A 12,474-nucleotide genomic window follows, 5' to 3' on the forward strand; every position below is an offset into this window, starting at 1 on the left:
ATAAGAAAGTAACCTACCACGTCTATATCAACGACTGAACAACATTGAGGGTGGAAAGTAAAAGAAACACAAGGATTAAAACAGATTACCAAGTGGTAGTATGCCAAAATAATCCATAGTCACGAAGCGAAATAGAATAATACACTCCTTGTATTCGAATAAGACATGAAATATTTTGGTCTTTTCACACACTCATAAGAGGCGTCGAAGGACAAAAATATCCATTGTCTTGTCTTAAAATGTTGAATAAAAGAATGACCAAGGCTGATTCCTGTCAGCGTTGTAATACAAATTACTGTAAACACTATTGAGCACCTGTAGTAGTACGTTATATTTTTTTTGTTGCAATCTTGAGGTTATGTCATTCCAAACCTTTAACCCACCCTTTTGTGTTGAAATATGGGAGAGCTACACAACCAACCTTTTTTTTTGCCAGTATTTTGTGGATAGAAGCAAAAGTTTCCGAGGCAATAAGTTTTGGGTGGAAACAAAATTTTTTTTGTTTCCTCCAAACACTACCCACTTCTTATGTCTTCTTCCACCATCTTCCTTCTCACCAACATCAACTCTGACGACTATTATTTCCGGCGACAACAACTCCGGTCATCCATCTCCCTCTTTTTCTCTTCATCCCTCTCTTTTATCTTCTCTCTCTTTCCTATCTCTTTCCTCCTTTTTTTTTCTTTTTTTTTCTCAAAATTCCGGCGAAGGGACCATTCCCTTCGCCGAAACTTAGAGAGAGAGAGAGGGAGAAGAGAGATGCAGAGAAGGGAGAGAGAAGAAGGAGAGGAGAGAGAGAGAGAGAGAGGAGAGAGAGGAGAGAGAGGAGAGAGGAGAGAGAGGATAGAGAGAAGAGAGAGAGGAGAGAGAGATAGAGAGAGGAGAGAGAGATCGTCGACCGGCCGTCGGTGGCCAGAGAGAAAGTTGGTCGGAGAAGAGAGAGTTGATAGATAAGGTGCGTTTGAATCGTGTTTTTTTTTTTATTTTCCACCGTGTTCCCCTGAAACTTTTTTTTGGTTTCCCTAAAGCGGTGTTTTTTTTTTTTTGTTGAAAGACTACACAACCAACCTAGCTACAAGATATCAAGATGAAATAGCTCATGTGCAAAACATTATTACACAAATTGAGGTGCTAATTAATGAGCCAAGTCAAGCCGAGCCGGACAGTTATTCTACCCAGCCAATTTAGAGCTGTCGGCGGTCTTACAAAAGTAAAAGCTTCACTCCTTCTACACACTTACACAAATAATAATAAGAAAATAAAGAAAAGATAAAATCATCGGGGAAATAAGAATAAAAATCTCTCATTTTTTTTCTCTCCTTCACTCCCAACTTCAACCGGACATAAACCGGTGCTTCTCTCTCTGTCTACTTTCTCTCTCTACTCTCTCTCTCTCTCTAGAGGTAAGGACTGATGAACTGAGATTTGACAACATAGATTTTGAGGTTCTTCAAGTTTTGAATCAAATCAAGTGGAAAGATTTGAATCTGTATTTTCATTTTTCTTTCGGATAGTGTCTTCTTGAAACTTCTGTATTGAATGTGTGATTCAACTTTGTCAGTTTTGTTTTTGAAGGTTTGGCGTTTTATAGAGATTTTGTTTCTGAGATTTGCAGTTTTTTCTTTGAATCCTATCATTTTTGCACACAAGAGATCGAATCTTTGAGGTTTATTACACTCGATCTAGTGGATTTTCAGTAAAATTAGTAGAATTAGGTTGTTACACTGTGAAAACTTTCTTAATTTCATTAGTTTTTTTAAGAACTATGTATTCATTTGATTGATCTATTCTTCTAAAACTGTATAAATGTACAAATTTTCACATCTATAGATCTTAATGTTTATCTGGTCTACTTTGATTTTGAGATTTGGGAGAAATTCAGATTGCGTGGATTAAGATCTGCAATTGCATGTCTAGTTTTTGTTCCTTAGGTTTGCTTTTCTGTATTTTTGCAGGAGATTTTCCATTTTTGTATGATTTCTCCTTAGTAGATCTGAAGAGAAAGAAGGATCTGCAAATAAATTTTTTTGGAGGTTCCAGATTGAGGCAAAGCTGGCGGCTGCACTAGCGTGGAGGTATGGCAATGGCCATGGAGTCAATAACATGGTAATTTTCCACTCAATTAACTGCTAGCATTGTTCTAAGTTGGATTGAACGAAGTCAATTGTGAAATCAGGTTTTGTTTTGGAAGATATAGAGTTACATTTTGCTTTGAATGGTGTTTTAAAATTTGTGCTGTTGGTCTTAGGGTGTATGTGGTGTTTATTACGGACCTTGCCAAAGGGGTTCTAATGCAATTATGCAAAATTATTTATTCTGGATCTGTATTTGATTGGTGGATATGATGATGGCTTGTAAATGTTAGAACATTCTAAACCGAAATGCCATTTTTCTTTGACGATGATAAGAATGCGCGAACAGACACACACGCATATATATATATATATATGCCATTTTTCTTTGACGATGATAAGAATGCGCGAACAGACACACACGCATATATATATATATATATATATAAACATATGATTGTGTGACTATAATCTTAATCAATTTGAATTCGGTTAGATATCAAGTTCTCAAATAACCTTTCCAATACTATTATTGTTTAATGCATCAAAATCCTTTTCCTTGGTTACTTCTCAATTTTGTATTGTTTAGATAATGCCATTAGTTTACTATGTTTGTTAATTATGTTCCTAACTTCTACATCTAATGTTTCGTATCTGTCCTTCTTGGTATTGTAACAGGAAAGAAATATGGACTCCAAAGTCCAGGAGTCAGAGCCGCCTACTCCAATGAAGATGAGTTTGAGGTTAGTTAAAATTTGACGTTGCTAAAAGCATTCATATTTGTTGAATGCTTGAATTTAAAAGTATTTCAGTTTCCAACTTATATTGAAAATCCAAAGACCATGACATTCTCGCGTATATTGGTTGGAAGGAAATTTCGCTGTCTCTAGTGATCAACTTGGAATTATGCCTTATAATAGAAGGTTATGTCTTTATGGTGTCTTCTAGGTCAAGAAGACGGATAAATTGTTAGAAAACCAGCATGAGTTTGCATTATTTTCTAAAAGAAGCCTTTTTGTTCTTTAGAATGCTTTCACCTGTAAAGTTCTCATGAATTTTTGTAGCTTGGAGGATCTTACTCACTAATATTATGTGCAGGGACCGTACTACTAGTATGGAGGATCCAGACGGAACATTGGCAAGTGTTGCAGAATGCATCGAAAAGTTGCGCCGGAGTTCCTCAGCTGTGCAAGAGAAAGAGAGCTCATTAAAGCAGTTGCTGGACCTTATTGAAACCCGTGAGAATGCTTTTAGTGCAGTTGGGTCTCACTCTCAGGCTGTCCCAATACTTGTTTCTCTTCTCAGATCAGGATCACTTGGAGTGAAGTTGCAGGCTGCTACAGTTTTAGGTTCTCTCTGTAAGGAGGATGAACTGAGGGTAAAAGTATTACTTGGTGGTTGCATTCCGCCATTGCTTGGGCTTCTTAGGTCAAGCTCAGTGGAGGGGCAAATATCAGCCGCTAAGGCTATTTATGCTGTTTCTCAAGGTGGAGTAAAAGATCATGTTGGGTCAAAGATCTTCTCGACTGAAGGAGTGGTTCCTGTGCTTTGGGAACAGCTAAAGAATGGCCTCAAGGCTAAAAACTTGGTTGATAACCTGTTAACTGGAGCTTTGAGAAATCTATCCAGCAGCACTGAGGGATTCTGGCATGCAACAGTAGAAGCTGGAGGAGTAGATATACTAGTGAAGTTGCTTATCACTGGACAGCCAAGCACCCAGGCAAATGTTTGCTTTCTTCTTGGTTGCATGATGATGGAGGATGCATCTGTTTGTTCGAGGGTCTTAGCTGCAGAAGCCACCAAAAAACTGCTCGAGCTATTAGGATCTGGTAATGAAGCCTCTGTTAGAGCAGAAGCAGCAGGTGCTCTTAAATCTCTTTCTGCCCAGTGCAAAGAAGCGAATCAGGAGATAGCTAATTCTAAGGGGATACCTGCATTAATAAATGCTACAATAGCTCCATCAAAAGAATTCATGCAAGGTGAATACGCCCAAGCATTGCAAGAAAATGCAATGTGTGCTCTTGCAAATATCTCTGGTGGTTTATCGTCTGTCATTTCAAGCCTTGGTGAAAGCCTTGATTCATGCACTTCGCCTCCACAGATTGCTGACACTCTAGGGGCTTTGGCTTCAGCTCTAATGATATATGATAGTAAAGCAGAATCTATCAGAGGATCAGACCCTTCACATATTGAACAGATATTGGTTAAGCAATTCAAGGCCCGACTACCATTAATTATCCAGGATCGTATCATTGAAGCCTTAGCCAGCTTGTATGGGAATAGTATACTCTCACAGAAACTCATAAATTCTGATGCTAAACGTCTGCTTGTTGGTTTGGTTACAATGGCAGCAACCAGTGAGGTTCAAGATGAGCTGGTAAAGTCCCTTTTAATACTCTGCAAAAGTGAAGGTAGTCTATGGCGTGCACTTCAAGGTCGTGAGGGTGTTCAACTATTAATATCTCTTCTTGGGCTTTCATCTGAGCAACAACAAGAATGTGCAGTGGCTCTGCTTTGCCTTTTGTCTAATGAAAATGATGAAAGTAAATGGGCTATCACAGCTGCTGGAGGCATACCACCACTTGTTCAGATTCTAGAGACAGGATCTGCAAAAGCTAAGGAGGAGTCTGCAACAATTCTTGGAAATCTTTGTAACCACAGTGAAGATATTAGAGCATGTGTGGAAAGTGCTGATGCCGTTCCTGCTTTGTTATGGCTTCTGAAGAACGGAAGTACAAACGGGAAAGAGATTGCAGCAAGTACCCTAAACCATCTTATCCACAAATCTGATACAGGGACTATCAGCCAACTTACTGCTTTATTGACCAGTGATTTGCCTGAATCAAAAGTTTATGTTTTGGACGCACTGAAAAGTTTGCTTTCTGTTGCCCCCCTAAAGGATATATTGCATGAAGGTAGTGCACCAAATGATGCAATTGAGACAATGATTAAAATTTTGAGTTCGACAAGAGAGGAGACTCAGGCCAAGTCTGCGTCTGTTTTAGCCAGGCTGTTTGATGTCCGGAAGGATCTGCGTGAAAGTAACATTGCCATTAAGACTCTGTGGTCAGCTATCAAGTTGCTAAATGTTGAGTCAGAAAAAGTTTTAGTAGAGTCCTCTCGCTGCCTTGCTGCTATTTTTCTTTCAATTAAGCAGAATCGGGATGTGGCTGCTGTTGGTAGAGATGTATTGGGCCCATTGATTGTGCTGGCTAACTCTTCAGTTTTCGAAGTTGCTGAACAGGCAGTACGGGCTTTGGCTAATCTTCTTTTAGATAATGAAGTTTCAGAGGAAGCTTTTCCTGAAGATATCATTTTGCCTGTAACAAGGGTATTGCGGGAAGGCACAGTTGATGGAAGAACTCATGCTGCCGCAGCAATTGCTCGCCTTCTCCAGTGTCGTTCAATTGATTTTGCACTATCTGATTGTGTGAATCGTGCTGGAACTGTTCTTGCATTAGTGTCTCTTCTTGAATCAACTAGTGTTGAATCTGGTGCCACATTAGAAGCACTTGATGCACTTGCACTGTTATCAAGGTCTAAAAGAACTAGTGGGCACATTAAACCAGCATGGGCAGTCCTAGCTGAATATCCTCTTACCATAGCCCCCATAGTTTCAACAATAGCTGATGCAATACCCTTGTCACAGGACAAAGCTATTGAAATCTTGTCAAGACTTTGCCGTGATCAGCCTACTGTTCTAGGAAACACAATTTCTAGTAACTCTGCGTGCATCTCATCTATCGCAAGAAGAGTGGTGAGCTCCAAAAACCTGATAGTTAAAGTTGGTGGCACTGCACTTCTAATTTGTGCTGCCAAAGTTCATCATCAAGAAGTGATAGAAGCTCTTAATGATTCAAAATTATCTGCCTACCTCATTCAATCACTTGTAGACATGCTGCATATTAACCCATTGGTAGAGAAGGGGGACACTGAAAGCCTCGATGACATAAGCATTCATAGGCAGACCAATGGACAAACTAGGTATGGTGAATCCGAGAATAGTACGACAGATATATCTGGTGACAATATTGCAATATGGTTACTTTCTATTCTTGCATGTCATGACGACAAAAGTAAAATTATCATTATGGAGGCAGGAGCAATTGAAGCTCTTACTGACAAGATCTCGCAGTGTTTATCACAAGCTAATCAGGTAGTTTACTAACTCATTATACTCGTATTTCTTTTGTTTTTAGCGATAACACAGTGAGACATCAAATTCTTTTGCTTACTCATTTATGCTCATAATTCATTAGTTCTCGAAGCTCACTCTTCTTGTTGTTTTTTGCAGAATGAGTGTAAAGAAGACAGCAGCACCTGGATCTGTGCATTACTGCTTGCTATCTTATTTCAAGACAGAGATATTATACGTGCAAATGCGACAATGCGATCTGTTCCAGTACTTGCGAGTTTGTTGAGATTCGAGGAATCAGCCAACAGATATTTTGCAGCACAAGCTCTGGCAAGCCTTGTCTGTAATGGTAGCAGAGGGACTCTTCTCACAGTTGCAAACTCAGGAGCTGCAGTTGGGCTTATTTCCTTGCTTGGGTGTGCTGAAGTTGATATATGTGATCTTCTGGAATTGTCAGAAGAGTTCTCTTTGGTACGCAATCCAGATCAAGTTGCTCTTGAGAGATTGTTTAGAGTGGATGATATCAGACTAGGTGCTACTTCTAGGAAGGCAATACCTGTTCTTGTTGATTTGCTGAAACCTATTCCAGATCGACCTGGGGCACCTTTTCTAGCTCTAGGACTTCTCACTCAGCTTGCCAGAGACAGTCCTTCCAATATGATTGTAATGGTAGACTCGGGAGCTTTAGAGGCATTGACGAAATACCTTTCGCTTGGCCCCCAAGATGCTACAGAAGAAGCTGCAACTGAGTTATTGGGTCTCCTTTTCGGTAGTGCTGAAATTAGGAGGCACGAGTCCGCATTTGGTGCTGTAAATCAACTTGTAGCCGTCTTACGTCTAGGTGGGAGGGGTGCACGTCTTAGTGCTGCAAAAGCTTTAGAGAGCCTATTTTCCGCAGATCATATACGGAATACAGAGACTGCACGGCAGTCTGTTCAACCATTGGTGGAGATTCTTAATACTGGTAGCGAGAGAGAGCAGCACGCTGCTATTGCTGCTTTGGTTAGATTATTATCGGAAAGCCCATCTAAAGCCCTAGCTGTTGCTGATGTTGAAATGAATGCAGTTGATGTTCTCTGTAGAATCCTTTCTTCTAACTGTTCAATGGATCTGAAGGGTGATGCTGCAGAACTATGTTGCGTCCTTTTCGGGAATACTAGAATTAGGTCCACCATGGCGGCAGCCCGTTGTGTTGAGCCTCTGGTTTCACTTCTTGTAACTGAGTTCAGTCCAGCTCAGCACTCAGTGGTCCGAGCCCTAGATAAACTATTAGATGATGATCAACTAGCCGAATTGGTAGCTGCACATGGTGCTGTTGTTCCTCTTGTTGGTCTTTTATATGGTCGAAATTATACTCTTCATGAAGCCATTTCAAGAGCTCTTGTGAAGTTAGGAAAGGATAGACCTTCTTGTAAAATTGAAATGGTGAAAGCTGGTGTCATTGAGTGCATATTAGATATCCTTCACGACTCACCCGATTTTCTCTGTGCTGTGTTCGCTGAATTGCTACGAATCTTGACTAACAATAGTACCATTGCAAAAGGCCCATCTGCTTCGAAAGTGGTTGAACCTCTATTTCTTCTCCTTTCAAAGCCAGATTTTGGTCCTGATGGACAGCACAGTTGTTTGCAGGTTCTTGTCAATATCTTGGAGCATCCTCAATGTCGTTCTGAGTATAGACTGACACCTCATCAAGCTATTGAACCACTTATCTCTTTACTTGATTCTCCAATTTCAGTAGTCCAACAGTTAGCTGCCGAACTCCTTTCACATTTACTCTTGGAAGAACATCTCCAGAAGGACCCGATAACACAACTAACGATCGGCCCTCTGGTACGAGTTCTTGGATCTGGGTTGCAGATTTTACAACAAAGAGCTATAAAAGCTCTTGTTAGTATTGCAGTGATTTGGCCAAATGAAATTGCAAAAGAAGGTGGTGTTAATGAGATATCCAAAGTTGTATTGCACTCTGATCCTCCATTGCCTCATGCTTTGTGGGAATCCGCTGCTTCTGTATTAGCTAGTATTTTGCAGTTCAGTTCTGAATATTATTTGGAGGTTCCTGTTGCAGTTTTGGTAAGGTTGCTCCGTTCCGGAACCGAGAGTACAGTAATTGGTGCCTTAAATGCTCTCCTTGTGTTAGAAAGTGACGATTCAACAAGTGCTGGAGCAATGGCCGAAAGTGGTGCTATCGAGGCACTTGTGGAACTTCTTCGATCTCATCAATGTGAAGAAACTTCAGCACGCCTTCTAGAAGTCCTTCTAAGCAATGTGAAGATAGGAGAAACAAAAGCAGCAAAATCTGCAATTTCACCATTATCGCAATACCTTTTAGATCCACAAACGCAAGCTCAGCAACCAAGGTTGCTGGCAACCCTAGCTCTTGGTGATCTAGTACAAAATGAGGTTCTTGCTAGATCCACTGATGCTGTTTCAGCTTGTCGGGCTCTAGTGAATGTGCTTGAAGACCAACCAACAGAAGAAATTAAAGTGGTAGCTATATGTGCTTTGCAGAACCTGGTAATGTACAGCAAATCGAATAAAAGAGCAGTTGCAGAAGCTGGTGGTGTTCAGGTTATACTTGATCTTATAGGTTCAAGTGATCCTAACACATCGATTCAGGCAGCAATGTTTGTTAAACTTCTGTTTTCTAATCACACTATACAAGAATATGCTTCCAGTGAAACAGTGAGAGCTATTACTGGTATGTTCCCTTTAACTTTTTTCCTTTCCTTATTTCTGTGCTTCTATCAATTTGAGATTAGTGTCATGTGTTTGATACTTTGATTGATGCCTCAAATATTTAGAATGTAGTTGCATAATCTGCTAAATGACATCTTAGAAATTAGAGAAACGGAAGATAAGGTATAGATCTGATCCTTCATCACTTCATGACTGAGTTGTCTTGCATGATTTGGTTTCTCTAGTTAAGTTGAATCTAGAAACAAGTCCTCATCTCCGATGCATGTGTTTTCAGCTAAAGAAGGCTGAATTTGAGAAGAATACTTGTTTTAAGATCTGATTTTACTAAAGAAATAGATGCATGCAAAACTCATGTTATACAAGTAAATGAGTCATAAATAAAATTCAGATTCTGACATGGATCCTTTAAAAATAGAAATACAGCCTGCAGTCGGGCTCAGAAATGTCTCAGGCTGAGGTTCCAAAACTTATATTTCTTATTAAAAAAAATATGTACATATTATTTTTACTGCCATTCCAAGAGCCCCATATATACAACAAATAAACAACTTGTCAGAACAATAAGCAAATAAACAAAGTAACAGAAGGGGTAGGGGTGCGATTTGGACGAGTTCCCCAAACTTGGATAAATTCACGAGCCCAACTACACCGTTACTAGATTAATAAATATCTATTGGGCCTAGACCAAGTCTTCATGCCTAGGTTTCTTTGTTAATCTTTCTGTTTGTTGTGTTCTTACAAAGACACAGATGAATCCAATTAATTCCTCGCCATTGACTTCTCATATACAGTTTCACAATTAACCTTTAAAGTAGTATTTAAAATTCATTTGCCCGAGCTACATCTTCTGTCGTTGTAGTTAACAGGTTGCTCATGTCAAGCCCTAAGTCAACTCTAATCCTTGCTACGGACGTCAATAGTTGTTGTTACAATCTTGACCATCCCCGACGACCAATGATGACTCTGACATAGCTAGCAACTCATTGACCTTTACAACTAAGCAGCTCTTTAATACTGTTCTTACACCACCTGCTCAGTACAGCTCGCTATTCCTTTAGCAAGCCTTGTAAGACAGTTGTTCTTCTTAAAGCTAATCAGGTCTTTTTTTTTTTCTCTTCAGCTGCTATTGAAAAAGACTTATGGGCGACTGGAAGCGTGAACGAGGAGTATCTGAGAGCTCTAAATTCATTATTAGGCAACTTTCCTCGATTGAGAGCTACTGAGCCTGCCACACTTAGTATTCCACATCTAGTGACTTCACTCAAGACTGGTTCAGAGGCAACTCAAGAAGCTGCTTTAGATTCACTTTTCCTTCTTCGACAAGCATGGTCGGCTTGCCCTGCTGAAGTTTCTAAAGCACAATCAGTTGCTGCTGCCGATGCAATTCCTTTACTTCAATATTTAATCCAGTCTGGTCCACCTCGCTTTCAGGAAAAGGCAGAACTTCTTTTACAGTGTTTGCCTGGGACTTTAACTGTGATTATCAAACGTGGTAATAATTTGAAGCAATCGGTTGGAAACCCTAGTGCTTATTGCAAGCTTACTCTCGGAAATACTCCACCAAGGCAGACTAAGGTAAAACAAATGAACCCCATTCGAATTGGGTTACTTTTTTCCCCATTTCATAATTAAAAAGTTCAGAATTTCGAAGATATTGTTCTTATTTCGCGACCACAATCATCATGATTATCATTTCTCTGTTTCTTCTGTTGTTTTGCTTCACAAAGCTTGTACTTAGAAGTTTAAATGGCCGATACTAATCACAAATACAATGTTCATTGACTCTTTTCAGGTTGTGTCTACTGGGCCGACACCCGAGTGGGAGGAGGGATTTGCATGGGAGTTTGATTGCCCTCCAAAAGGACAGAAGCTTCACATCACCTGCAAGAACAAGAGCAAAATTGGCAAGGTAAATCATCCATATATACAAACTTAGAGAACCAGAATTCATACTCTTTCTCTCCCTCACTCTTTATCTCTTTGAACTGACTCAAAATTCTTATGATTCAATAACAGAAGTCATTTGGGAAGGTAACAATCCAAATCGATCGGGTTGTAATGCTTGGTGCTGTTGCTGGAGAGTATGTTCTACTACCAGAGAGCAAAACAGGTCCTTCCCGGAATTTGGAAATCGAATTCCAATGGTCGAATAAATTACAACCCGTGGAGTAACTCATTTTTTTGATGTTAGTTGTTTGTAATATTTACTTTTGCAAAGTATTTGACAGTTCAAAAATATCTTCTTATTTATTTTTTGTATATAGGAGAGGTTGATTCTCATTAGTTGTTATTGTTTTTTGCAGTCACTAAACAAACTTGGATTGTTGTTAGGTTTTGTTTCTTGCCTATGTTATCTATTCTTTTGTATTTTTTTTTCTTTTCTTGCTTAAAATCTTTTGCGTTGGGGAAAATTGGGAAGGACAAAGGAACGTAACTTTATTTTGTCTTCTAATTAGTTCTTTTTCCTGGCTGCTGCTTTGGTGCATCTTAATAAAATCTTCGGGGTATTAGTGGAAAAAATTTAGATGCCCCTAAGACTTCACTGACTTTATTCTTTCAGGTCGGCAAAGGTCGTGGGGGAAGGCCATCATTGACCTTTTAAAAAAACTCATATAACCTCAATTTTCATCTCTCCCCCTCTCCCAGAGTCTAAAGGAAGACTATGGGTATTTGATATCAGATGCGGTGTTCATTTTATTTCGAATTTGCAAGAGCTAAATGAAATTAGGTATTTGGCTAGAAGGGATAGATCTAAAGGAAATTAGATATTTGGCTAAAAGGGATAGATCTTCTAGTTGCTAATCACAAGGCAAAAGTTGTTATTCTAGCTGTGAGATCTTATAGTCCTCTTTTAGACAATGACTTGATCTTATAATTAAATAATTATTAATTTATTCAGTTGATTTCTAAAAACATTAATAGATTTGTGAATGGGATCTTAAGTAACTAATGTTTGATGTTAGAAATTTGAAATTCGGCTATTAGACTTAGGGTACCACATGATCCAACACCCTCTTCAAAAGTCTCCATTACAACATCAAGAAGAAATCAGTTATGAGTTACAAAGTTTATTTTCTTGTTGTTATTGCGATTCGCGAAACCACTTTTTGACACCATCAATATGCAATGTTTATGTTTGTTAAGTTTGGCCTGTCTGTACAAATTTATGCAAATCATATAAATTTCTGCAAATCCCTACAAGACATGTGTAAAATATAAAAGAAAGTTTGCAAATTTTACTCATCAAATTGCTAGACACATGCAAACCTTTCTAGTGAACTAAAGCGTAAAACAGGTTGTTTGATATTTTTCAACAATTGAAAAGTTAGCTTACCAAGTTTTGACCATTTTCTTATGCTGATAGATCATCATTACACTATCTACATATTAGGGAAGAGTACTAGGCTCATACGTCAAACGGGTGAGCTCTTAAGCATAGAGGCCTATCAGAACATGTTCTGAGCCATAATTATAAATCAAGGTGCGCTAGTCTTTTTTCTTTGTTGAACTTAGGAATATTATTAAGCAACCAGAGTACCATTACAATACATAGAAATAAAAAGT

The 12,474-nt window shown here is 39.0% G+C and overlaps 1 protein-coding gene across 1 annotated transcript; it reads left to right on the forward strand.

Moving 5' to 3' along the window:
• Nucleotides 1–1,234: 1,234 nt before the first annotated feature.
• Nucleotides 1,235–11,380, forward strand: LOC147567057 (protein CELLULOSE SYNTHASE INTERACTIVE 1-like). Its single transcript, XM_086653666.1, has 8 exons — nt 1,235–1,403; nt 1,956–2,106; nt 2,751–2,815; nt 3,171–6,228; nt 6,367–8,911; nt 10,031–10,485; nt 10,703–10,819; nt 10,927–11,380. Exons 2-8 carry the CDS (start codon nt 2,104–2,106, stop codon nt 11,080–11,082), a joined length of 6,399 nt encoding a protein of 2,132 aa, XP_086509792.1. The 5' UTR covers nt 1,235–1,403; nt 1,956–2,103; the 3' UTR covers nt 11,083–11,380.
• Nucleotides 11,381–12,474: the final 1,094 nt, after the last annotated feature.

The sequence above is a fragment of the Eschscholzia californica genome, unplaced genomic scaffold, assembly GCF_041429995.1.
Source record: "Eschscholzia californica isolate CP2 unplaced genomic scaffold, dmEscCali1.0.p SCAF_1, whole genome shotgun sequence".
NCBI lineage: Eukaryota > Viridiplantae > Streptophyta > Magnoliopsida > Ranunculales > Papaveraceae > Eschscholzia > Eschscholzia californica.